This window comes from Podarcis cretensis, assembly GCF_951804945.1.
Source record: "Podarcis cretensis genome assembly, chromosome: 9".
Classification (NCBI taxonomy): Eukaryota; Metazoa; Chordata; class Lepidosauria; order Squamata; family Lacertidae; genus Podarcis; species Podarcis cretensis.
Genome location: NC_137178.1, coordinates 16327124 through 16353539, shown reverse-complemented (window position 1 = coordinate 16353539; position 26416 = coordinate 16327124). Strand labels below are relative to the sequence as shown.

Below are 26416 nucleotides of genomic sequence, written 5' to 3'. Positions count from 1 at the left end.
GCAAAGACCTGGTTTCCTGGGACAAATGACCGTGGCGCGTTGGCACAGCCTGGGGGTTCAGCCACGGCAAAGTCCGGGTGTAGCCGGTCGAGTGGTGACCTGAGGCGGCGGCCCATAAGCAGTTCAGCAGGACTCCGCCCTGTGGCCGCATGAGGGGTGATGTGTTGCACGAACAAGTATTCGGCGACCCGCTCATGCCAGTCTCCCCAGTCCAGGCGCGCCAGTGCCTCTTTTGCCGAGCGCACCATTCTTTCCGCTTGCCCGTTGCTGGATGGATGAAAGGGTGCCGTTAGGGCATGGCGGATGCCCAGTCCCAAAAGATACCGCTCAAACGTGCCTGACGTGAACTGCGGTCCGTTGTCAGAGACAAGGACATCAGGACACCCATGCGTTGCAAACAGGCCTCGCAGCACCCGGATGACAGCTTCGGTAGTGGTGGAGGGCATCAGGGCGACCTCCAGCCATTTGGAATAGGCGTCCACCACTACCATAAAGGTCCGGCCGTGAAAGGGGCCAGCCAGATCGATGTGCACCCTCGACCAGGGTGTCTTTGGCGTCTCCCAGGTGTGTCCCTTAGCTGCCGGTGGTGCAGGCCTCGACTCTTGGCACGCTTGACAGGCGGACACCCAGGCACTGATGGCATCGTCCATATTAGGCCACCAGACGTAACACCGAGCCAACGCCTTCATTTTGACAATTCCCGGGTGGCCAACGTGCAGAGCCTTCAGGACGCGCTGACGGAGTCCCTGGGGAATCACGATGCGGTCTCCCCACAGCAGACAGCCGCGATGAGCTGAGAGTTCATGTTGTCTGGTTGTGAAGGGCTGGAACTCCGATGCAAAAGGCCCTTGTGGCCACCCCCTCCACACCCAGTTGAGCACCCGGCTGATGGTGCGATCCTGGGCAGACGCGGAGGCCACAGTGGCAGCCGATACAGGCGCTGCCGGAAGATCCTCAATCAGAAGGAGCGATGAAGCTGGAGCCGGGTCTTCCACAAATGCTGGAAGAGGGCAACGGCTGAGGGCGTTGGCATGGCCCATCGATTTCCCCGGGCGATGGATGAGCTGGTAGTGGTAGGCAGCCAGGAAAACAGTCCATCGCAGCATGCGTGGCGAGAGGACCGGTGGAGTTGGACGATCACCGGCGAGGAGGCCCAGGAGTGGCTTGTCGTCAGTGATGAGGTCAAAAGTCCTGCCATAGAGGTATTCATGGAACCTCTTCACTCCAGCCACAAGTGCCAGTGCCTCCTTGTCGAGCTGGCTGTAATTCCGTTCCGTCGGAGATAGCGTCCTGGAAAAGTAGGCGAGCGGTGCTTCTCTTCCGTCTGGAAAACGGTGACTAAGGACAGCACCGATGCCAAAAGGTGAGGCGTCGCAGGCAAGGACCAGCGGCCTGGATTCACTGTACTGTACCAGCACACTGTCTGATGAAAGGAGAGCCTTGACCGCGTTGAAGGCCGCCGTCTCCCGATGACCCCAGGCCCAAGGGGTCTTAGTGCTAAGGAGTCGGTGAAGAGGCTCAGCCACTGTGGCTTTGTGGGGCAGGAACATGTTATAAAAGTTCAGCAGCCCCAGGAACGCCTGCAACTCCGTCTTGTTCTTTGGGGTGGGGGCCTGCTGGATAGCGTGGATCTTGGATGTGGTCGGGTGAAGGCCGGAGGCATCGATAAGATAGCCCAGGAACTCTACCTGTGGAACGGCGATCTGGCACTTCTCCCTCTTTACCTTGAGCCCGGCCTCTTGGAACCTGGTCAGCACGGCACGGAGGCGCTCGAACAGCTGCTGGTGTAAGTCTGCAGACACCAAGACGTCATCAAAATATGGTACCACGCCCGGAAGCCCTTGCAGGAGACGCTCCATAAGGCTTTGGAAGATGCCAGGAGCCACACTCACCCCGAACTGCAACCGGCGGCAACGGAATGCCCCCCGGTGGGTGACGATCGTCTGGGCTTCGGCAGTGGCTTCATCGACTGGCAGTTGTTGATAGACTTGGGCAAGGTCTAGCTTAGTGAAGACCTTACCCTCACCCAGGGAATGCAGCAGGTATTGGACAACAGGAACCGGATAAGCGTGCTGCTGAAGTGCCTTGTTGATCGTGCACTTGTAGTCAGCGCAGATTCTCACCGACCCATCTGGCTTGACAGGCGTGACGATGGGGGTTTCCCACTTGGCGTGGTCAACCGGCTCCAAAACTCCTTGGGCGATCAGTTTGTCCAGTTGTTCGTCCACCTTAGCCTTGAGAGCAAAGGGAACCCGGCGTGGCTTTAGCTGGATGGGGGCGACTTGTGGATCAAGGCTAAAGGAGATGGGCGTACCTGTATATTGCCCCAAGGTGCCGTCAAAAACCTCGGCAAAGTCTTTGACCAGACCCTCAGTCTCTGCGTTAGAGATGCAGTTGATGCCGGTGACTTCCAGGCCGAGGGCATCAAACCAGTCTAGCCCTAGGAGGCTTGGCTGCTGACCTTCGACCACCACCAACCGGAGCAGGCCTGAAAAATCCTTGAAGGCGATCCGGAACCGGCCAACGCCTACCACGGGAATGTCGTTTCCCTGGTAGTCTCTCAGGTGTACGCGGTGAGAGTCGAGTTGCCTTTTAGACACTCTAGGTACCAGTCTTTTGATGGTGCTCCATGACACGATGGACAGGGCAGACCCGGTGTCGATCTCCATGTCACATGGAGCTCCTTCAATGAGCACCGTGATGTTCAGCTTGCGTCGCGTAGGCGAGTTGGTTTGGCCAATCGTGGTTCCAGACGGGCAGCGGCAGTTGGTGAGAGCGAAACAACTTTCCTTGGCAGACTGGAGTGAAGACTTGGACTTGCGAGTCGATGAAGGGGGGGTGTCAGATGGAGCCGATCGGCAGACCTTAGCGATGTGGCCCCTTCTGGAACACTTCCTACAGATGGCGTCTCTGAATCGACACTTGGCACGGGAATGGTTGCCTCCGCAGCCGGCACATTCCAGTTGGCCCTTGGACTTCTGTTGGAACTTCCTGCGCTCCCGCTTTGTCTGGTGCACGTCATCGTCTTCACTGGAGGATGCCTCATCACTGCTGGCCTCTTCATGATGCACCGGAACTGGCTCCCTAGCAAGACGCGGGCTGCTGGACTTGCGGATCTCCTGGGCGGAGCGTTCAGCAGCTTCTGAGGCCACAGCCTCCTCAATGGCTTTCTGTAGCGTGAGGTCTGGCTTGGCAAGGAGACGCCATTGCAGATGGATGTCCCGGACCCCGCAGACGATTCGATCCATCAGGGCATCGTCTAAGTCTCGGAACTCACAGTGCATTGCAGCCTGTTGCAGGGCGGTGGTGTAGTTGTTGATTGACTCCCCCTCTGCCTGCTTCCGGTGGTAGAACGCATGGCGGGCAGCAATCTTGGACGGCTTTGGTGTGTAGTGGTTGCGGAGCTTCTCTTGGATCGTGTCCCATGGTGTTGCCTGGACTGCTTCAGGAGCAACCAATGCTCGGGCCGTCTCAAACACCTCAGGCCCACAGAGGCTGAGGAATAGGCCCCGCTTTCGATCCTTTGATACTGCTGTCAGCTCGTTGGCTTGGAGGTAGCAGTCGAACCGAGCGAGGTAGGAGTCCCATGATTCAGAGGCTGGCGCAAACGGCGGTAGAGGCACAAGTGAAGCCATGATTCCGATGCCGGCATGAAGGGCGATGGATGGAACACAGTGCTCTTAGCCAGAACAGTCAGCTCTGAATTGGTTCTGTCCAGTGATTTCGCTCTGTGATTCAGCTCAGTGATTCAGCTCAGTGATTCAGCTCAGTTCAGAGGCTGGCCGCATCTGCCTGTGCTCTGATGTCCATCGATCCCATCCTTGTCGCCAGTGTTAAGTTGTGGGTTGACATAGCAGACGACACAGCGATTTCTCCAAGTAGCTCTTTATTTTGTAAGCTGGAATAGAACTGACTGCAAACAGCTCAGCCGGCCTGCTTTTATAGGCAGCCGGCTGTCAACATTGTAGCAACAACAGCCCTAGAGTTCCCGCCTAAAATAACTGACGTGGACCTGAGTGAAAACTATCTACAGACCTGAGTGAAAACTATATACAGTATCCCCCTGCTGGCCCAGGGTGAAACTTCACTACATAACATATACCATTCTCGGGACACTGGTGAGAGGACCCCTCACCTCTGAACTGTATTTAAACCAGGCTCCTTGGAGTGCATGAAGACTAATACAGTGGAACCTCAAGTTAAAGATGCTTCAGGTTACAGACTCCGCTAACCCAGAAATAGTACCTCAGATTAAGAACTTTGCTTCAGGATGAGAACAGAAATCGTGCTCCGGCGGCCCGGCGGCAGTGGGAGGCCCCATTGGCTAAAGTGGTACCTCAGGTTAAGAACAGTTTCAGGTTAAGAACGGACCTCCAGAATGAATTAAGTTCTTAACCCGAGGTACCACTGTACCAGAAACTTTATTGTCAGTTAACTCTTGTTTTGCTTTGTATTTATGTACTTAAACCTAGATTGGCATTTTGTTTTGATTTTTTTGTAATATTGAGTTGGGTGGGAGTGCTCTGGGGTTGGGGTCTGTTTCTGCTCCCCAACTTCAGGCCTGGTCTTGGGTCCAGCCAGGTCTCTCCAGCCCCAGTAAAATAACTGGTACTAGCTTGTTGATCTGATTGAAGAACTTCTATCTAGTTCTGTCCTGAGGATTCAGTGTGGGCTTACACAGTCATAGGATTCCTGTCTTGCTTGTTCCACTAGGAAAGCCATTCTATTTACTGTACCTCGTTCATTTTTCAAGATAGCTGCTCCCAAAACTCTGATTTAGCCACAATTCATGCATTGCAGGGGGTTAGACAAGATGCCCCTTGTGGTCCCTTCAAACTATGACTCTTGCATTCATTTGGTGTGTTAAATTGTTGGTTTTTTGCCATCTTTGAATTTACTGACATGCTCTGAATTGTATAATTTTATTTTGGTGTTTTGAATGTTTGCTGTCCGCCATTTTGGGCACAGCTCATTGTGGAAAAGTGGCATGTCAGTAAACTCAAACCAATCAATAAAAAATGAAAGTGAGATAATCACATGTGAAAGCACACTAGGCTTGTTTGGATGGGACCCTGGCCAAGTCCATACTGGCAATATTTGTTTAGATATACTAGTCACCATGTTGTTGTTGTAGTAGTAGTTCTTGTCCTTTTAATTAGGCTCAATTTTGAACTCTATGCCCTGCTGTCAAACTGACAAATGCTAACTCCCACCTCACAAAAATTCTTCAGTGCCACCAGCCCTTCCTTAACCTAATAAACTTCCCCCAAAAGCAATTCAGACCGGATGTCATTATTCAACCTGAGGATATACAGTATGTATATTTAGTTTTTACAAGTCTACAAAAATACAATCAATTCCAAGGACCTGAAGAAGTGCTTATTTTAACAACAGGTGGTCTTCAAGAGGTTGTTTTCAGTTAAGTTCTAGGAAACAGCCAAGTCTACAAAATCTGTTACAGACAGTTCGGTTTTTGTAACAAGGTTATTGTTGGTTATTTCAGGTCTGTCTGTCTTTAGCAAAGCATTTGCAGAGGCAGGTAGTGTAAACAGAAAGGAAGGGCTGGGATGGATGGGGAGGAGATATTTAATTCAGTTCTTCTTTGCAATCACATAGCCCCCATCCACACCAAAAGATGCATCTAGGCCAGGCTTCCTCAGTCTTGGCCCTCCAGATGTTTTTGGCCTACAACTCCCATGATCCCTAGCTAGCAGGACCAGTGGTCAGGGACGATGGGAATTGTAGTCTCAAAACTCTGGAGGGCCGAGGTTGAGGAAGCCTGATCTAGGCAGTTTAATGGAAAGGATGAGTGCTGTGAAGTAAATTTTATGTTGCACATGCATTAGCTTCCAATCTGCAAATTTCCTTTGCTGAATTCGTTTGCGTTTGTAAAATATTGTTGTGTGCCACCCCAATTTCTGAGCAATGTGAGATTCCAGGGGTTCCAGGCGCTGTGATGTCTTTATTTACACACATATACAGTGGTACCTCAGGTTACATACGCTTCAGGTTACAGACTCCGCTAACCCAGAAATAGTGCTCCAAGTTAAGAACTTTGCTTCAGGATGAGAACAGAAATCGTGCTCTGGCGGCACGGCGGCAGCAGGAGGCCCCATTAGCTAAAGTAGTGCTTCAGGTTAAGAACAGTTTCAGGTTAAGAACAGATCTCCAGAACGAATTAAGCACTTAACCTGAGGTACCACTGTACAACAATGATTGTTCACAGCATTGACACCGCAAGAGGGTCTCACTTCTCCCATGACTGCTGCTGTGGATTCAAACAGAACTCAATCATCACTCTGTATCTCAGTTTCCAGGTTCCTGCCTTTGAAAAGTGCTCAAATTAAGGCAGAGTGCATGCAATTTGCCCTTGATGCCTGGTGCCTATGTGTGCATATACACCAGAGGTGCCGACATGTGCCCAAGACTGAGGGGGCCCAGCATGCTGTATGTGTGTCATCATGTGCACATCGCACATTGTGTGCACACATCATCATGCACCCAACATGCATGTGTAACGTCCTGCACATGACACGTGTTATGAGCTCGATGGCACAGCGTTGGAAGGAAGCCGATTGTGGAGCCCAGCTTGGTGCAGCTTCAATAGCCAGTGGCTCCTTCTCTCTCACATTCCAGAGGAGCTGGCCATTGAAGCCGCACAGTGCTCGGTTCTATGCTAGGCCTACTCCACCCCCCCCCCACAACATTGAGGGGGCCCAGCCCCCTCCCAACAGATATTGAAGGGGGCAAAGACACCTCGGCCCATAGAGCTGCCATGCCTGATACACACACACAACGGGTGTGCACTCCACCTACAATCTAGTAATCAGCTTTTGTTTTTACGGTTTTATTATATTATAAGCTACTTTAAGAATTCTGTTGGATTGAAAAATGGGGTTTAAAGTTACAAAAAGAAATAATACATCAATGTAAAGAGAAAAAAAAAGAACAATTTTCCAAGTGGAAAAAAATGATACCAGGATCTATTGACTACAACTGACTGCCTCCTGGAAGATTTAAAATGTTTACTAGTATCCACTTCTAGTAAGCTTAAATAGATTTTGAAATCAGGACAGGTTTGCCCTCTAGTGGAAATCTGAGTTGCAGCCGTGTGTTTGTTTCTCCCAGTAAAAGCTTTACTGCTATTTATGCATGCCTTCATGAATACCTGCCTGCATCCTCCCGGGAGTGTACCTTTTGGCTCACTTTGCCGATGTCCCATTTAGCCATCTTTCCCACTGAAGGTCCCACAAGGGCTGACCCTCAGAAGGTCCCAGGTTCAATCCTTTGCATCTCAAGATGGGGCTGGAAAAGCTTCCTTCCTAAAACACCGCTTCCCCATGACAGCAGACAATAAGAGGCAATGGTCTGATTCAGTGTAAGGCAGAAGCTTGAGTGTGTGGTCTCTAACCCCATTGTTACCCTCTGCATGTTCAGGGAGAATTATCAGCAGTGGGGAAGCCTCCTGTGGTTGTGGAGGCTCCCATGCATTCTAGAACCCTAGAAACTCATCATTCCAAATTGGGTAGGAGCCTCCAGAAGCTCAGTGCAAGCAGCTGCAGTAGTTGCCCTTGAACTTGAGGAGGGTGATGAGGAAGGGGTGGAGAAGCTACATGTGATCACACAGGCTGTTGTCACCTTGTGTCCTTATTTAAGCCTCATTATGAGAACCTGGGGATGCGGGTGGTACTGTGGTCTAAACCACAGAGCCTAGAGCTTGCTGACTGGAAGGTCGGTGGTTCAAATCCCTGCGATGGGGTGAGCTCCCATTGTTCAGTCCTTGCTCCTGCCAACCTAGCAGTTCGAAAGCACGTCAAAGTGCAAATAGATAAGTAGGTATCACTCCGGCGGGAAGGTAAACAGCATTTCTGTGTGCTGCTCTGGTTCACCAGAAGCGGCTTAGTCATGCTGGCCACATGATCCGGAAGCTGTACGCCAGCTCCCTTGGCCAGTAAAGCCAGATGAGCGCTGCAACCCCAGAGTCGTCCGCGACTGGACCTTAAGGTCAGGGGTACCTTACCTTTACCTTTATGAGAACCTGAATAGGGCTTTCATCACACACAGTTCTCATGGAGATGAGTGGGACTTAAGTTTACTTTTTGCATTGGTTTCAGTGGGACCTACATGCAATAACTTAGTCCAGATCTAACCCATGGATAGTTGTGAGTATAAGAGCCACTTGTCTCCCAATAACTACATTTAGCAGTTGGGTTGAAAGAATGTGCTTGCAGGGAGTTCACTGCATACCCTTTTGCATGTTGTCTGACTGCTGTGCAAACTTTTCCAAAGATGATCCCATGAGCAATGTACAAAAGGAATCTAAGATTTTCCTAATGGGGTCAGTTTTCCAGTGTTCTAAAAAAAGCCTGACTACAGAGTATAGGAGACTAATTACACAATCCAACTGGACAGTAGACTTTTTATTCCTATTGAACTGGGTGGTGGAACACATGCTTAATTACTGCACTGAAATTGATGGGAGAATTGTGATCAGTTGCCTAAGAGTTACATTTACATTTCCCTTTTTGAAATAAAGCTGACAAAAGCTGGACTTTTCCAATACTTTATTGGCATGCGGCATAATCATAGCATCGGTTATTATTAAATACTACATGTTATATAGATATCCTTTTACTGTTTTGCAGCATTTTTTACCCAAATAAAATCAGTACAGTAAAACAACTATTCAGTCCTCTAGCTAATAATTTCAGATTACAACATCAAAGGTATTGTGAAAGATGTAAATGTCAAAGTTGCTTTTAATGCAAGGACAATGAACCTGTGGCCTTCCAAATGTTGTTGGATGGACTCCAATTTCCATCGGCCCAACCAGCATGGCCAACGGTCATGGGTAATGGAGTTGTAGTTATGCGTCATCTGGAGGGTCATAAGATTCCCCTGCCTTCAGACTTTAGAAAACATAATGACAAGAGCTGTGCTAAGTATTATCTATACTGATTTTTGGACATTATTGTGGAAATACTTTTTCCTAGCTGCCCCAGCTGCAACAAAACATGTCTCTCCCATATCAGTCTCTACAGCTACAGTGGGTACTGTAACTCTCCAATAGTTTGACTTTACTCCCAAAGGCACTCTCTTCCATTGTACAGAGAGATGCTAACAAGCTGCTGCAGTGCTTTACCTAGGTGCTGCTTCTTCCTTCCTGAATTGACCTAACAGATGATCACTATGCAATCATTGCACAGTGAACAGGTTATAGCAGCCTCCCCTGAGCTGCAACTTCCAGCTGTGATTGCTAAGACTGATGGGAGTTGTAGTCCAAATTAGCTGGAGGGTGCCAGGTGGGGGAAGGATGGGTTATGGGATCACCTCAGGATGTCATGTGGCAAGCAGATTGTGCAACACAATGACATCACTAAGAATAAGAGCTAGCAAAGCCAATTTACACAAATAAGCTCTCCATTTTGCCATTACCGCCCCCCCAAATAATTGAGCAAGGAAAGTACAGCTGAAAACACTTGTGAGTTATTTCGACTCAACCCGAATCATAGAATCATAGAATCATAGAATCATAGAATCATAGAATCATAGAATCATAGAATCATAGAAGAGTTGGAAGAGACCACAAGGGCCATCGAGTCCAACCCCCTGCCAAGCAGGAAACACCATCAGAGCACTCCTGACATATGGTTGTCAAGCCTCTGCTTAAAATAATAACGGCTCTTGAAGTGCAATGCTCTGATATATGCCTACTCCAAAGTAAATCCCATTGAGGTCAATGAATCTTGCTTCCAAGTAAGTGGGTATAGGATTTCAGCTTTATTCTGTGCACCAGAGCAATGCCACATAATTATGGCCTATGTATCACCTAGCCTAGTGCATTTGAGGCTCTCTTTTCTTCCCTTCTGAACAAATGCAAGCAAATCAAGCAGTACTCTTCCGCTCCTGGGAATATTCTTGTGAGTTGGTTCTTTGGCTGTGGTCATCACTTTCATGACTTTCATCAGATCGGTCTTCTTCAGTACTCTCAGGTGATTGATGACTGTCGGGTCTGTCATTCTGATAGTCTTCATATGACTGGCGGCTGTTTTCCTCACTCTCTGATGATTGGCTGCTGTCATTTCTACGGACAGATGGATGCTTCTTACCATGTTGACTGCTCTTTCTCTGCAAGACACCCAAATACCCATGGTGCTTAGCTGCACTGCTGCCATGCGTTCCAATATTAACCCTAGATGCCTTTTTGCTTGGCTTCATAACCTTCTTATTGCTCTTCACAGTGGCCAACGAGTGCCCCTGACTTTTAAGCTTCTCATTCTTTGGAATATTAAGGATGTCTCGGATACTGCTGTGAGACCCACGAGATTCAGACAGGGCACTTTTGAACTGGATCGATTTTTGACCACTGAGCTCCTCCTTTTTGTTGGAAGAATCTATATCACTCCTCTTGAGATCTGCAGAATCTCCAGTAGCTTTCTTGTAACTGATAGCTCTTTCTGGAGTGTCCTTGTTGACTCTTTGAAATGTGACACCAAATCCTGTTTTGCCACTTGTAGTCATCTTTGGGCCACCCAATGTGCTCTCATGAGCATTTTTGTTTGTTTTTTCATAGCTGCCACCTTCACCAATACTGGGCCTTTTATGAATAATACCAACTTCACTGGGACTTTTTCGACCGTGCTGTGTTGTACCTGAATCAGAAATTTGTTTGCCGGAAAGGAGAGTAAGTTCACCTTTTGAATGTGACTTAGTAGTACCAGATCCATCCACATGACCATTTAGTTTCCTGCTCAATATAACTTTGCTTTGCTTTGTTTTCTCTGCCTTGGTATCACCAAGATCCCTCACGTGACTGATAAGCCTTTCTTTGGTACCAATTTCACCACCATCTTTTTTCTGTAGTTTGGTAATACCAGTTGCGTCCAGATGGCTATTGGACCTCCCATTAGTGACATCCTCTCTGGTTCCATCTTTTTCTCGTAGGTTGATAACACCAGCTGCTTCCAGGTGGCTATTGGACCTCCCATTAGTGGCATCCTTTCTGGTTTCATCTTTTTCTTGTAGGTTGGTAACACCAGCTGCTTCCAGATAGCTCTTGGACCTCCCATTAGTGACGTCCTCTCTGGTTCCATCTTTTTCTCGTAGGTTGGTAACACCAGCTGCTTCCAGATGGCTCTTGGACTTTCCATTAGTGACATCCTTTCTGGTTTCATCTTTCTTCTGTAGGTTGGTAACACCAACTATTTCCACATGGTTGCCACTAGTGACACCATCTTTTACATCACCCTTTTTACGTGGTTTGGTAACTCCATATCCGTCCTTCTGTCCATTCAGCTTCCTAACTGTATACCCATCTTTGCCTTTTGTATGAACTGTAGCATTGTCAGTACCATTTTCCTGAGCCACTTTAATTTCACTGGTATCTACAATGTTAGTGTAGCTGCCTCTGGTTCTCATGAGTTCAATTTCCCCTAGACGTTCTCGAGACATATTGGCTTTTACTTTGAGACTTGTGTCTAGTTCGGTGGTACTGTTATCCCTTTTGCTTTTGTCTAACAAGTGAACATGACCACCTTCTTCTTTTCCTGGCTTCCTATTGGTGGCATCAGTTATGACTTTCAAATGGACTTTTGAATAATCTTTGCTTGGTGGGTCTTTAATTTTCTTGGGAATATCATGGAAAGGATTGTTTTCCCAGACTGCACTGGCATCATTCTCCTTCATCTCTATTTTGATGTAGGGATCTTTTGATGACTTGGTATTACTAGATAACCCAGATTTGCCATCTTTATCTTTTCCCTGAAGTTTATCAGTGCCTCTTGTGTCTTGGTGGTCTTTGACTCGGTCATGATACTCATTGCCAATAATGACGCCATGATGGGTGTCAACTTGGCCTGGAAAGCCTATGTCCCCACTCCCATCTATCTCAATGGTGTTATCTCCTGTAGCGATTTCATTTCCTTCCTTGTTTACAATTATCTCCATGTGATGCTGGTGGAGATCCTGATTTGTGGTGTTTCCATAATGTCTATATAAATTTTGGCTGCTTCCAGTAGTTCTTCTGCCCTCAGTCTTTCGGCCATTTCCAGTTGCATCAAAGTGCTTCTGCTCTTCTTTTGCCTCTTGTGTTGTGTCAGTGAAATTGTCAGTGGCCTTCCTTGGTACATTTTTTCTGTCAGACCCATGAGTGATAATGGAAATGTTATTTCTGTTTTCTTCTTCTTTCTAAATTCCAAAAGAAAACAAATGGTGAGTGTATTTAATTTAACAAGCAAGGTAAAACTTATTCATCATTTAGTTTGTTTATGGCTAATGTGTCTATCCATTGAGTAGGGGAGCCACAACCTTTGCTATTTCAGTAACAATTCAGTCTGGAATTTCCATGTTTTGTTCACTTATATATATTTTTTTTACAGAGAATCCAGACCATGTCACTGGCAGACTGTTGCACTCTCTGTTTTCTATGTTGTCGTTTTCAATATTTTCCTTAGACCTGATTTGTGGGAATTATTTTTATTTTAAACAGTTTTAGAACCATCCTGCCCAGTGTCAACTGGCAAAACGCCAATGAAACATTTCAGGGCCACTGTGTGTGGGTTTTTTTTTTTTTTGTAATTTAAAAGTTTCCTGTTTGTAGCTCTGGCCCTTCTTATCATTTTATGCTGAACGTGGCAGTGGGAATGCTGATAAATACCGGTAGCTTGTTGATTGCCTCTTGGATTGCCTGTTAATTACCCTTTAACGTCAGTTACTGTTCCTGGGGAATCAGGGAGCTCATTTTGGCAAGGTTGTTAAACTTGTGGGGTAGGTTTTTTTTTAATGAGAATTAATTACAGAAGAATATTGTCCATTGAGGGACGCAGGTGGCGCTGTGGGTTAAAGCCTCAGCGCCTAGGACTTGCCGATCGAAAGGTCGGCGGTTTGAATCCCTGCGGCGGGGTGCGCTCCTGCTGCTCGGTCCCAGCGCCTGCCAACCTAGCAGTTCGAAAGCACCTCCGGGTGCAAGTAGATAAATAGGGACCGCTTACCAGCGGGAAGGTAAACGGCGTTTCCGTGTGCGGCTCTGGCTCGCCAGAGCAGCGATGTCACGCTGGCCACGTGACCCGGAAGTGTCTCCGGACAGCGCTGGCCCCTGGCCTCTTAAGTGAGATGGGCGCACAACCCCAGAGTCTGTCAAGACTGGCCCGTATGGGCAGGGGTACCTTTACCTTTACCTTTATTGTCCATTGGGATGGGGCATGGCTGGATAAATCAGCAGGACCTGCGGAGCCAGCCCACTTATGAGGCAAAGTGAGGAGTTCGCCTCAGGCAACAGGAACTACAAAGGCAGCAGATCCAGCCTCCAAGGAATGCATTGACTACTGCTGCTTCAGCAGCAAAAGCTGCTTCAAACTCCTTGGAGGCTAGAAGTGCCATCTCTTTGACAGCTCTCCCCACAAGCCACCTCTATAGTGGCCTCTTGGCAAACAGGAGAGGTGCTGCTGGTCTCTTCCCACCCTTGTTCCCTATGTCAATCATTATCCCCACTTGCTCCTGATACAAATCTTCACTCCTTCCCTTGCTGTGAGGGCGCCATTTTGTGGTTCACCTCAAGTGCCAAAATGTCTTGGGCTGGCCCTGCATTGGACCATCATTTAATTCTGCTCCCAGCTGCTTAAAGGTAAAGGTAAAGGGACCCCTGACCATTAGGTCCAGTCGCGGACAACTCTGGGATTGCGGTGCTCATCTCGCTTTATTGGCCGAGGGAGCCGGCATACAGCTTCCGGGTCATGTGGCCAGCATGACTAAGCTGCTTCTGGCGAACCAGAGCAGCGCACGGAAACGCTGTTTACCTTCCCGCCAGAGTGGTACCTATTTATCTACTTGCACTTCATGCTTTCAAACAGCTAGGTTGGCAGGAGCAGGGACCGAGCAACAGGAGCTTACCCAGTCGCGGGGATTCGAACCGCCGACCTTCTGATCGGCAAGTCCTAGGCTCTGTGGTTTAACCCACAGCGCCACCCGCGTCCCATCCCAGCTGCTTATGGAAAAGCAAAACACTCCTCTAACATGAGCACCACACCATGTTTCTGCAGATCTTGCTCAAGAACAGCTTACTTACTCAGCAAAAGCTGAGGAGTAAAGTCACTTTGGTGGCATTGCATCAGGAAAGATGAGTGTGCAGATTTCGATACGTTTGCAAGCCAGGGGACATTTCCAAGCTTAATAACCCAAACACTAGTGCTTCAGGCTGCATAAATGCTTGTCATTCTGAAGGCAAGGGGTCGAAAGGTGTATCTCCTTTTTCCCCAAGAGCCTTTTTCAAAATAAAATAAAATGGAAACAGCTGCTGGGATGCTGTTTCTTGGTGCTGCAAATGAGAATGAAATAGCAACTGCAAGAGAGTTTGTGGATGAAATGATGTGCTCCTTGTATACCGTGTGGTGATACTGCAACAAATGCAGACAACTAAAAAGGTGTATGAGCCAAAACGTTATTCTACCTGAATCTGTGTTTGATTGTTGGTCACTGCAGATGAGTACACGTAATTAAATATGTAAAACCCGTGCTTGGAGTGACGACCTTTGAGCATTATCTGGGGGCAGAAAAGAAGGCATTAAAAGTACTCTTGGAAATACCACACTTCTGTTCATTTCAGCTATGCCTGCTTCTTGAACTAGGAAAACAACAACAACAACAACATACAATGGACATCAGGATGTTTGTGTGATAATCAACACTGCCTTGTGACTGGTCAGTATAATTATTTTTACAGTATTTTTAAACTTCATTGTAATTAGCATCATCATTATTATTAGTCATTTTCCTCTGACCTCTCTGCTCACATTTCTACCCCATGAAATCTTATGCCACATAATACATCTGTTTGACTTTTAAAAGCCGCAGGATTAACACAGCTACCTCTGTGGAAATTATTACAATCCCCACCAGAGGGCATGCTTAATCTTCCTTCCATATTCCAGAAGGCCAGTCTCTTTAGTCTGTTAGTCAAACCAGAAAGATGCAAGCAAGCTTTTCCAAAGCAGTCGATTTTGGGGTCACAGGGACTGTGTAGGGGGTGGCTAAAGACTTAGGGATCAAAAGAGGGGATCAAAGAGGTGCAAAATAAGTTTTAAGAGTATAGCACAAAAATATAATTAGTGCACTTGCCAATGAAGAGACTGTATGTAATAAGATGATTCATTTCAATAGTATTTCCCATTTTTTACATGTTATGGTTCTTAATAATTGTGATAAATGGTTAATAAATGTTGATTATACATTGATATTTCTGGACTTTATTTCATTTATATTCTTAAGAATCTGGGTTGGGGATAACAACAGCTTTGTAAGTTCTTCAATGGATCATTGAACTCAAGTTTACAAAACCCTGCCTTAATAACTAGGCATTGTATCAAAGCCATTTTTCCTGTCCATTAAAGCTTACACCACGACATATCTATGATTCTTTAAGATGACACAGGACTCCTGTTTGCTTATCCTTAAGTATGAGAGTATCTCTAGGTAGTAATTTTAAAGGACTTTCCACTCAACTTAAACATTGTTGCTGGCATTCAGAATTTGGGCAATACGGTTGTGGAACATGTATTTGTCCCCAGAAATTCTAGACTTCCTCCCCTCACATTTTCTTTAAAGAATAATGTGGAAGTACAAAAATTGCTGTAGCAAAGTGGAATTTATCCGAACTGTGTAATACCCTTCATTTCTAACACTTACAAAAAGTTTGTCATTAATTTACAAAATGGCAATGCTACAGCAATTCAAATATTGCATCCAAACAAATGAAAATGGGGGGGGGGGGATTAAACCTCCCAGCAGCCCTTCTCCACATCAGCAAAGGCTTGTCAGAAAACGATGAGCTGACATTGCTTCCTACCAATGATGTGGTAATCTGGATCATGCCTAGGGTTGGTCCCACCCTTTAACCAAGATGGGCCCCTTGCTTCTAGGAGGCAGAGGAGCGGTGAATCAGTGGCCCTGTCACCCTGACCACTGCATCTGAAAATGCAGGTGCTCTTCAGGGACACCTCATCCTCAATTGAAATACTTTATTGTCACTTATACTTGTTGTCAGGGGCTCAGGAGCAGAGGCACAGGGGAGAGAGGAAATGGAGAGCGAAGGGGAAGAATCTGAGGGCAGCGTAGGGGAGTATGAGAGTGGCCCGAGAGATTCCATAAGCTTCTCCAGCGAATCAGAAGATTCCCAGAGGGGGGCGCCGACGGCCAGGGCAAGGGGGGTCCCAGGGGGGACACACCAGAAGCAAGGGGCCAGCGGGGACTCCCAAAGCAGCAGCGAGAGATCAGGACCAGCTCCTCCACCTGAGCGTAGTGTGGGGGAAGAGTCCCATGTATCAGGACCAGCTTCTCCTCCAGCAGGGAGAGAAGATGAATCAGGGCTGGCCACGCCTCCATCGCAGAGTGAGGGAACGGAGGGGAAGTCAGGTCCAGCTAGCCTCTCTGAAGGGGGAAGCAGTGACAGGAGCAGTGTAACGGTTAGGAGGAAGGTTGCCGGCTGGGCGCGCGCGCCAAGTTCAAATGTACAGGCGCGTGGCACAGCAGGTAACCCGGATTGGGAACCAGGTCCTAAAGCCCGCCGGAGGGAGGGGGAAGACTCAGGGGACTCAGCGTCAGAAGAGTCTAGAAAGGGCAAGACCCCAGCGGACAGGCGGACCCAGAGGAGGAAAGAGCAAAGGAAGAGGTGGAGCAAGGCTAGAGTCTTAAACTGGTGTCTGGGGGGAGGCGATTCAGACGGAGCTTCAGCGGTCTAGACTCCAAGACGTAGAGCTGCGCGCCGTGGCTTTGAAATCGAAACTGATCTTCAATAAAGACTTTTGTATATAACAAGAACTGGCGTTGGTCCTTTGTGAGCTGGGACCTCGGGCAGCTCTGACACTTGTATACAGTGAGATTACACGAGCACCCCCCACTCAGCTCTTTTAGTCTTAATTCCCCTCGTTTACTGACGCACACCCACCAAACCCGAAAGTCAGTTGCCCTGTTATCTTTTCATTCAGCAGCCTAACAGCCCATGGATAGAAGCTGTTCTTTACCCTGTTGGTGCGACTAATCATGCTTCTATATCTTCTGCCTGAGGGCAGGAGATCAAGGAAGTGCCGGCCAGGGTGTGAATCATCCCTGATAATTTTCCTCACTCTCCTGAGGCAACGTTCTTCCACTATTTCATCCAGTGGATTCACAAGACAGCCCATAATATCTTGTGCTGTTTTCACCACCCTCTGTAGGCACTTCTTATCAGTTGATGTCAAACCAGCATACCACACCATGATGTGGTATGAAAGGACACTTTCTATTGTGGACCGGTAGAAGGAGATCATCAAATGTTGATTGACATCATTCTTTCTCAATACTCAGAGGAGATTAATACTCAATGTCTCGCTCTGAGGAAGGACCCTATGTTCCTCAGAGCAAGTTGTAGATCCTAAGAAGGGCCTTAAGGAACCTCTGGGAAGAGAGTTGGCAGCAGTGGCAGTGGAGAAGGCAGTGGTTGGCCTGTCTTGCCACAGGCAGCATAATATTTTGTGCCAGCCTTGGCCATGCTACAGAGCTGGTTCCAAAGACGCAAGGCCTCAGGGTGGGAAAAGAAAGGCCCCATTCCTGTTCCAACAATGGAAATTAGCATTAGAAAGCAAAGTGCATTAAAACAGAAGTGTATAGTACCGATTATGCCTCCGTGCAGCATCCGTATATTGAAGTACCCCATTCATCCCAAGTTTCTGTGGAACACTTTCCTGCCTTCTTCTGCTAACAGAAGCTGAAGGAAGCCATGTTGTCATCAAAATACCTGACTCATTTACCTGGTGTATATACGCTCGGTCTTTATCACCCCTGTCATACAGAAAATTCCAAGTGGGTCTGAACCTCAATGCGTAAATTCCTGACAGAAGATAAAGATCCAGATATCATGCTAAGGGTGGCCAAATTTTGTGCGGCTGCCATGAAATTCAGGGAACAAGCTGTGCTATCACAAAGGCCAAGGCCTCAGATGCAAACTCTAGATAATATTTTAGAGACTAAGACCTAAACCACATTTCTAATGGCTGTCATATTTGTATTGTTTATTGTCTTATTCAATTGTTAATGCAAACTTAATTCTATTGTGTTTTATCTTCGCTTAGTATGGTATGTGAATCTGGTCTGGGACCGTAAGAAATTTCATTTCATTTACCTGGTGATCTCCCCGGCACTTCTGCTTTGCTTTCCTGTAATGGGGTTGAAGCTCCTGGAGAAAGATGGGAGGAAAATAAACAATGTCAGGTAAATCTCTTCTGAATTGTTGGTGTGTTCTGCTAAAGGGTTGTCTACAGGTTTTCAGAGGGAGGCTGGGTAAGAATCTAACTCTGTTTTAGCTCTATAGCAGCAAACTCCTGGTCTTGTTCTGACACTCACCTGAACATGGTCTCAGAAAAGGTGAGGGAGGAGAGGGGCCACATATGCTGGCCCCACCTCCATGTTCTCCATCTCCACTGACTGCAGCCTCAGGTCTTTGAGCAGTGAGTGGGAAGGTGTAAAGGGGGCATCTTTGCATGTTGGGACCCTCCACACAATTGGGAAACCTGAGCATTCGGGATTCCTTGAGGGATCATCTTACCCCATCCGTCTCTATCCTATCACTTCAGCCTCCATATCTATAATGTTGGTTCTGTGTTTGTAAGGAATAATCCCTTCAGTGTGGCAGCACTGGAACACACAGCCTTCAACACACTGTATAGCAAGGGACTATGAGACTCTGGACAGGAAACTGAAGAGCCTTGGGACACAGGTGGTCTTTTCATCACTCCTTCTGTTGAAGGTCATGACCCAGGAGGAGAGAAGAAAATACTGGAGGTAAACCACTGGCTGCACAGGAAGAGTTTGGCTTCTTGGATCATAGTTTCTGCTTCCTTGAGGAAGGACATCTGGCAGAGAGATGGGCTGCACCTCACAGCAGTTGGCAAGGATGTGTTTGCTAAGAATCTCATGAGCCTGATCAGGAGAGCTTTAAACTAGAACTTGAGGGAGAGGGAGACAACATTACAGATGACAGAAGAGCACTTGCTACTGGGGATTATAGCTTCATTGATGCACAGGAAACCGAGGTGGGGCTCCAGAAACCTGCTAAAGGGCAGGAAATTACAAGAAGGAAGCAGTTGGAAGGAACGACTTGTGATTTGGATTTGGATTTGATATCCCGCTTTATCACTACCCGAAGGAGTCTCAAAGCGGCTAACATTCTCCTTTCCCTTTCTCCCCCACAACAAACACTCTGTGAGGTGAGTGAGGCTGAGAGACTTCAGAGAAGTGTGACTGGCCCAAGGTCACCCAGCAGCTGCATGTGGAGGAGCGGAGACACGAACCCGGTTCCCCAGATTACGAGTCTACCGCTCTTAACCACTACACCACACTGGCACACTGGTTTCAGTTGTCTCTATACAATTCTATTATCTTGTTGCTCTCTTTGCTCCATCCCTACTAACTCAAAGCAGAAATGGTGACTCTCCATGCAAATAAATGTCACTCCTTGACTTTAATTCATGTAGAGGCATTTCATACAAAGGCACATGGGGAAAGAGGAACATTATGAACTACACCCTGTCATGTTAACCTGCCCAAACATTAGAATCAACACTGAATTTCAAAATGTGGAGTCCTAGCCATGGTTTTTCACTAGATGTCGCACATCTCTGAATGTTGCACGGTATGTTTACGTTGTGTCTTTTCATAGGTATGTGTTCCTCTATTGAAACTTTCTAAAAACATCTGTCCTCCAGATGTCACTCTTCCCCAAAAGTTACTCTCGGGAGAATCTGTATATCATTTCAGCCTGAAGTTTGGAATACTCACCAACTGAGCCCAGGTTAAGCCACAGAGAGTCAAGCACAAAAGAGCAGCCTTCATCTTCAGAGCTTCCTAAGGACAGAGCAATATAACTGAGAAATGTTTTTATTTCACCTTTAATGCCTAAGATCACAATCCAGAATACCCCCTCCTTGCTCCTGAAAGCAAATCACTCATCGTTCTGAGAATCAACGATTAAAGAGTACAATCATATTTCTGAATCTGAATGAATGGAGCATTGATTTGCAAAATGTGGAGGCCAATCCTATCCTTGTTTTTTAATTAATTCATGACATTTATAGCCCATTGTTCCTTCAGCGTGGTATACATTGACCCCCTCCAGCTTTTACTCTTACAACAGTCTTGTGAGGTAGGCTAGGCTGATAATAAATGTCTGGCCCAAGGACACCCAGCCTATCAGCTGTATCTAAACCTAGCTGTATCTAAACCTAGATACATAGTCAACTCAGCCAGTAGAGCATATATTGGGGGAAAGTGTGCATAAAAATGAAGCTGTTGGTGGAAATAATGTACAAAAATACATTAAATTAGGGGGAATTGCTTTGCAGCAAAAAAAAAAAAAAAGGTTTGCATTAGGCAAAACTGCATATAAAACCGTGTTTATCAGGGCAAAGTTGCAATAAAATGCTGATGCGTTTCCACGAGGATTTTTTTTATAAAAAAAGCAGAAATAGTGGAGAACTGAATTTTATAGAGGAAAAATAAGAAACACAGAAGCAAAACTGACAGATCTTCCAATCTCTTATTCCGATGCAGTTTGCTTCAATAGGAGCTTTCCCCTCCTCCTCCCCATATCTACTGCAGGTACTAGGTAATGGTGGTACAAATTAGGACAATTAACAGAGACCAAAAAATTGCAGCCCCCCTCCCCCACGTTCCCCAAGCTAAGGTCCTGATAGGAATTGGGACCCTGCACTGGCAATTTGTGTTGAAAAACAACAGCAACTGTGCTCTTAAGGGCACTGATACAGAACTAATGTGACATCTAGTTAGGCCCTTAGTTAATTTTACTCAGTGAGACCTAAGTCATAATTAAATTCTCCCATGAATTTCAGTGGGATCCATCTAAAGCTGAAGACTGTACTCAACTAAGGTTTACTCAAGCCCACTGAAATTAATTGAAACATGACTAAGTTAGGTCCATTAACTTCAACATGTCTACTTGGACAAAAACATGGTTGTTTGGATCCAACCTAATGTAAATTTCAAAGCCTTTGCATGCACATCCAAGCCATTGAATTAGGGCAGTTGTGGATAACTGATTACAGTGGTACCTCTGGTTATGTACTTAATTCGTTCTGGAGGTCCGTTCTTAACCTGAAACTGTTCTGAACCTGAAGCACCACTTTAGCTAATGGGGCCTCTCGCTGCTGCTACCGCACCGCTGCCGCACGATTTCTATTCTCATCTTGAAGCAAAGTTCTTAACCTGGATTAGCGGAGTCTGAAACCTGAAGCGTATATAACCTGAAGCGTATGTACCCCGAGGTACCCCTGTATATTAAATAAAACAAGAGCTATTTGCATCTGCCAGCAATGGCAAAGGTTATCACTATGCTGACGTGCCTCTACTCCCCCTACCCCCCAAACAAGCAGAGTTTGCCTAGAAGCGTCTGGATTAAATTGAGCACATTGCACCTCCAATCCTCGAATTCTTCAGTGAAGATGTACAACAGCCTTTGCCAACCTGGTGTTTTGTAGTCCAAAACATCCGAAGGGGTAGCAGGTTGGCAAATGTTGAAATGCAACATACCTGAGCTCAATTATGTAGTATTGCTCTAAATTATTGAAATCCATAAAACTGCGCAGCTACAAGGGAGGACCCCAATGCCATTTAATCCACCTTCTTAAACCTCCGCATGTTAAACCACATTATGCATAACACATTAATTTACTTTTGCTTTATTTGTTAAAAATGTGTGTGCCACAGCCTCTCTGTCATTGTAGGTTTTGAAGGAAAGGTGGGGAAAGGGCTCCTGTACTTTTAATAGTGGCGTAGAAGAGGAAATTTCTACACTACTATTAAAGGTACAGGAGCCCTGTTCATTGGGCCACTTCTACTTGAAGTATCAGGATAGTAAAAATATAAAAGTGCAGAAAAATACATGCCATTGTACAGAAACAACAGCAACAACAAAGGAAGCAATTAGAAAATCAGTGGCAAGCAGATCCAACCCTAGGCAAAAAGAAAAGGCCACATTCAGAAAATCAAATCAGTTTACCTACCAAATATCTGAGCAAATGTAACTTTTCTGGGAAAAGATTGGAAAAAGAGGTGATCGAAAATGCAATCATTTAAAAATAAGGACTGACATACATGGTTGACAAGATACGGACTTGGGTGAGAAATAAAAAATAAGAATTGAATGCTTCATAATATTGAAGGTAATGCTGCAATGTTGTACTGGAGGAGAAATATTGTTGATTATAATACACAACAATAATTGGAGAATCCCCCTTGGGCTTCTTGCATTGAAAGAAACGAAGGAACTGGAGGGTCCTGGGTCGAAGACTGGAAAAATATTGGCCAGAGGAAGGAACAGCTGAATATTAATCTAGATTGAGCATTTGACCACTGTGAAGAAATATTGTATATATGGCTGACAGATCTGAGCTTTGCTTGCCATCTAAATAGTAACATAATACTCCCCTACCCATATTTGTACAGATCTTATCTTTAACTGGCATGCACTATGCACAAAGCTAAGTATTCTTTAATACAAAGGTTGAAACCTTCCATCTGAATCATTGCTGTTGTTTTAAACAACTAACTAACATATATCGGCTCAAGGAAATGGGATTAGACTTTGATGGCATTTGTCAGCATTCAAGCTTTGCAGCGTTAGAGAATGGAAGGCAGAGTGTTAGGTTTAGCTGATCCAAGAGGAAGCAGGAGATTGTTATAGAATAGTAAGGAAATAGCTCACGTTTCCTGAAGAAGACAGGGTACCTTCAGCCGATGTTGGCAGCCTTTTGCCCACCTTGCTGAAGTTTAAAGTTTATTATAATAGTAATGGCCAATCAGCTCCAGCTGCTTTTAGCCCTTGCCCACAGATAACTGGAGGAGGGTCGGTTTTAATCTAAAAAAGTCTTTGTGGTGGAAGCCAGCCATCTCATGTTCCATCGAGGTGGATAAACAAAATGCAGGTTATAAATATCTATTGTGCGGCTGAAGGTGCCTGATAGTGACTGACATTTCACGATGGGGGCTTCTAACTTCTTCAGTTAATAATATGGTTAGAACTATACTTTTGAAACAGGGGTGCTCTCAAGAGGCCTGATCCAGCCACCCTTCGAGACCCCACTGATTTTGACAGCAGCAGCAAAAAAGAAAAACTAAAACTTAAGGGAGACAGGTGGCTCATTTGATGAACAGAGAGGAGCAATAACCCCACTCCACAGATTATCTGAGGAGGTGAGGCCTATGTTCCCGTGCATATGCTTCTGTGTGTCCTTTGTATGTGAGCATCCTGTGTGCAGGTAAAGGTAAAGGACCCCTGGATGGTTAGGTCCAGTCAAAGGTGACTATGGGGTGCAGCGCTCATCTCGCTTTCAGGCCGAGGGAGCCGGCGTTTGTCCACAGACAGCTTTCTGGGTCATGTGGCTAGCATGACTAAACCACTTCTGGCGCAACAGAACACCGTGACAGAAACCAGAGCGCACAGAAACGCCTTTTACCTTCCCGTCACAGCAGTGCCTATTTATCTATTTGCACTGGTATGCTTTCGAACTGCTAGGTTGGCAGGAGTTGGGGCAGAGCAGCAGGAGCTCACCCTGTCATGGGGATTCAAACCTTCAACCCTCTGACTGGCAAGCCCAAGAGGCTCAGTGGTTCAGACCACAGTGCCACCTGCGTTCTGTGTGCATGCTCGTGAGTGAGTGTGGGATGACCACAGCCACTTGAGACCATTACTGGCATGAGACCCCTGGAGGGTTGGCCAATGGTTGGCCCTTGAGACCCAAAAGATTAGCCACTTCTATGGGTGAACATTATGGTTTGATTTCTCTCATTTTCTTATTTTTTTCTTCAATCTTAAATTTACCGTACTTCTCCATATTTTCACATCAGAAAAGAGTTTTCATGAACATTTTATTGCAAATGTTTTCTCATATACACACCTTTGAATGCCATTTTTCTTAATATACACATTTCTCAAAGCAATTTCCCCATATATAATTTTTTTTTGGTATGCCATTTACACCAATATATGCATTTATAGGCACACTTTACCTTATCATATGCATTCTTGTACTTGTTGCTTGGCTGAAGAACTGCATTTCAAAATTTGGAGATACCCAGAGTTCGAAGGATGGCTGCCCTCTGGTTTGGAGAAAGTATTTCAGAAAGTGAGAATTAAACAGTGAGAATTAAAGTGTGAACTGAATGGAATTCCTCCCCCATCCCAAGCCAACCCTATTTTAAAAGAACATCCTGTGGGGCAATTCCACTCTCCCCTGTATCAGTGGAGGAGGAAGGGGGTGCAGGTGTCATCACTGAGGAGGATGACAAAATGACAAAAATATGAGTTTTAAATAATAATAATAAAAAAATTGGGCTCACAAAACTTTTTAGTTCAGTCAACAAATGGAACGAAACACGGCTGGCACTGGGCGCCACACTGTGGGGCCCGGCACTTACCGTGGGGCCTGCAGCATACCCGAGCCACGTGTCTCTCCTGGGGGTGACATGGTGGCTTGGGTGACTGCAGGATTCGTGCTGCCTGAAACGGCAGTGTGGGACTTGTGTCTGCACTCCGCCTCTCCCTCAGTCGCCCTACAACTGAGGGGGAGGCAGAGAAGAAGAAGAAGAGTTTGGATTTGATATCCCGCTTTATCACTACCCGAAGGAGTCTCAAAGCAGCCAACATTCTCCTTTCCCTTCCTCCCCCCACAACAAACACTCTGTGAGGTGAGTGGGGCTGAGAGACTTCAGAGAAGTGTAACTGGCCCAAGGTCACCCAGCAGCTGCATGTGGAGGAGCGGGGAAGCGAACCCAGTTCACCAGATTATGAGTCTACCACTCTTAACCACTACACTGCACTCTGGCCGGTATACAATGCAGTGCGCCCCCATAGGCGGCTTGCCCCACCCACATGGGCGGCTCGCCCCGCCCCCAGCTGCAGGACACGCATGCCACACTTGGAATCCGATGGCTAGCTACGCTGCATAACAGCTAGTTCAACTTTCCTTGCATAATTATGATGTAAGCTGCCATATCTGAACTCCTACTTCACATCAACTGCCTCTGGCCAGGGGCAGAGTAGACACATTGTCGCAACATCAGCACATGGAATAAGTTGATATTACAGAGGGGATGGAGGAACCTGGCATTGAGCCACCATTTTTATTGGAAGCTGTTCTATGTGATGCCAGGATGGGAGATCTGCAGCCTTGTAGATGATGTTGCTGGACCTCAACTCCCATCATCCACTGCTGGCTGGGGCTGATGGGAGTTAAAAGTACAGCAGTATCTGGAGGGATGTGTACGTCCCTGTTGTATGGCACAGTTCCAAACTCAGTGTGGTTTTGTAGGTTCCTTTCCATCTTATTTACCATCATGGGTGTTGAACTGAAAGCGATAAAGTTAAAAAGGAGGGCTACATCGAGTGAGTCAGAGCAATTATGTTCTGCTTTTTTGAGTACCGGGAATGCATTTTTGCCTAATTGGTTGTAATTGCAGCTTCTATTAAGTATACAAAAAAAAAATAGTTGCTGTGGAAAGTTTAGGGAGTAATTGGTCTATTTTGCTTGAGTATCTGTAGGCAGCAAGTCTCCTTAGCCAGATGCATCAAACAAATTTGAAGCATGGTAAGGAAATATACCTGTGGGCTGAGGTAAGTTAAAGGGTAAGGCAGCTCACAGGGTGAAGAAAGAGTAGGCAGGGAATAAAATAGCAAACACAGCTTGATTGCCAGACCAGTACCGTGCCAAGTCAGTACCCGTGAAAGCTTAAATATTTGCTGTGGTATTAAAATAAATGCAGAGCATGGGCAAATGGTAGATAAAATAGGGAGCTAATTGCTCATAATCCCCATTTAGATTTATTAATAGGTTCTGGTTTTCCAGTCTGTTGCTTTTATTAAAATAACGGCCATAATGCACAGTTGTTTTATTGGCATAAATCATTGCTATGGCAACAGCTAAGGAGTGAAATATTGTGGTTGTGATTGATGAGTAATTTCAAGTAACCTCCTCTGGATTAATCTATGTTAGAAAACCCCAGCTGGTGTACAGTGGTGCCCCACAAGACAAATGCCTCGCAAGACGAAAAACCTGCTAGACGAAAGGGTTTTCCGTTTTGGAAAAGTTTTTCCAACTTTTTTTTCCTTTCCCCCCTTTTTCTAAGCTGCTAAGCCGCTTATCTTCTTATCCGCTAAGCTGATAAGCCACTAAAAGCCACTAAAAGCCGCTAAGCCGCTAATAGCGCTAATCCGCTAAGCCATCAATGGGCTTGCTTCACAAGACGAAAAAAACGCTAGACGAAGAGAATCGCGGAATGGATTCTTTTCGTCTTGCGAGGCACCACTGAAGGTCCTGGGCTGGCTGGACAACAGGACCTCCCTCATGTGGGTCCAAAGGAAAGCAGAGCGATATGTTTG

General features: G+C 46.3%; 1 protein-coding gene across 1 annotated transcript; it reads right to left on the bottom strand.

Moving 5' to 3' along the window:
- Positions 1–9678: 9678 nt before the first annotated feature.
- On the bottom strand, positions 9679–24062 carry MEPE (matrix extracellular phosphoglycoprotein). Its single transcript, XM_079990802.1, has 5 exons — positions 24049–24062; positions 19804–19869; positions 18149–18202; positions 14444–14536; positions 9679–12186 (listed from the first exon to the last, which is right to left on the bottom strand). Exons 2-5 carry the CDS (start codon positions 19855–19857, stop codon positions 9886–9888), a joined length of 2502 nt encoding a protein of 833 aa, XP_079846928.1. The 5' UTR covers positions 19858–19869; positions 24049–24062; the 3' UTR covers positions 9679–9885.
- Positions 24063–26416: the final 2354 nt, after the last annotated feature.

Excerpts from the sequence above, each read along its gene's own strand:
- MEPE (XM_079990802.1), bottom strand. The coding sequence starts at position 19,857 with ATGAAGGCTGCTCTTTTGTGCTTGACTCTCTGTGGCTTAACCTGGGCT. Across the intron at positions 18,203-19,803 it reads GCTTAACCTGGGCTCAGTTG|GAGCTTCAACCCCATTACAG; the intron begins GTGAGTATTCCA and ends ATCTTTCTCCAG. Across the intron at positions 14,537-18,148 it reads AGTGCCGGGGAGATCACCAG|ATAATGCTCAAAGGTCGTCA; the intron begins GTAAATGAAATG and ends TTCTGCCCCCAG.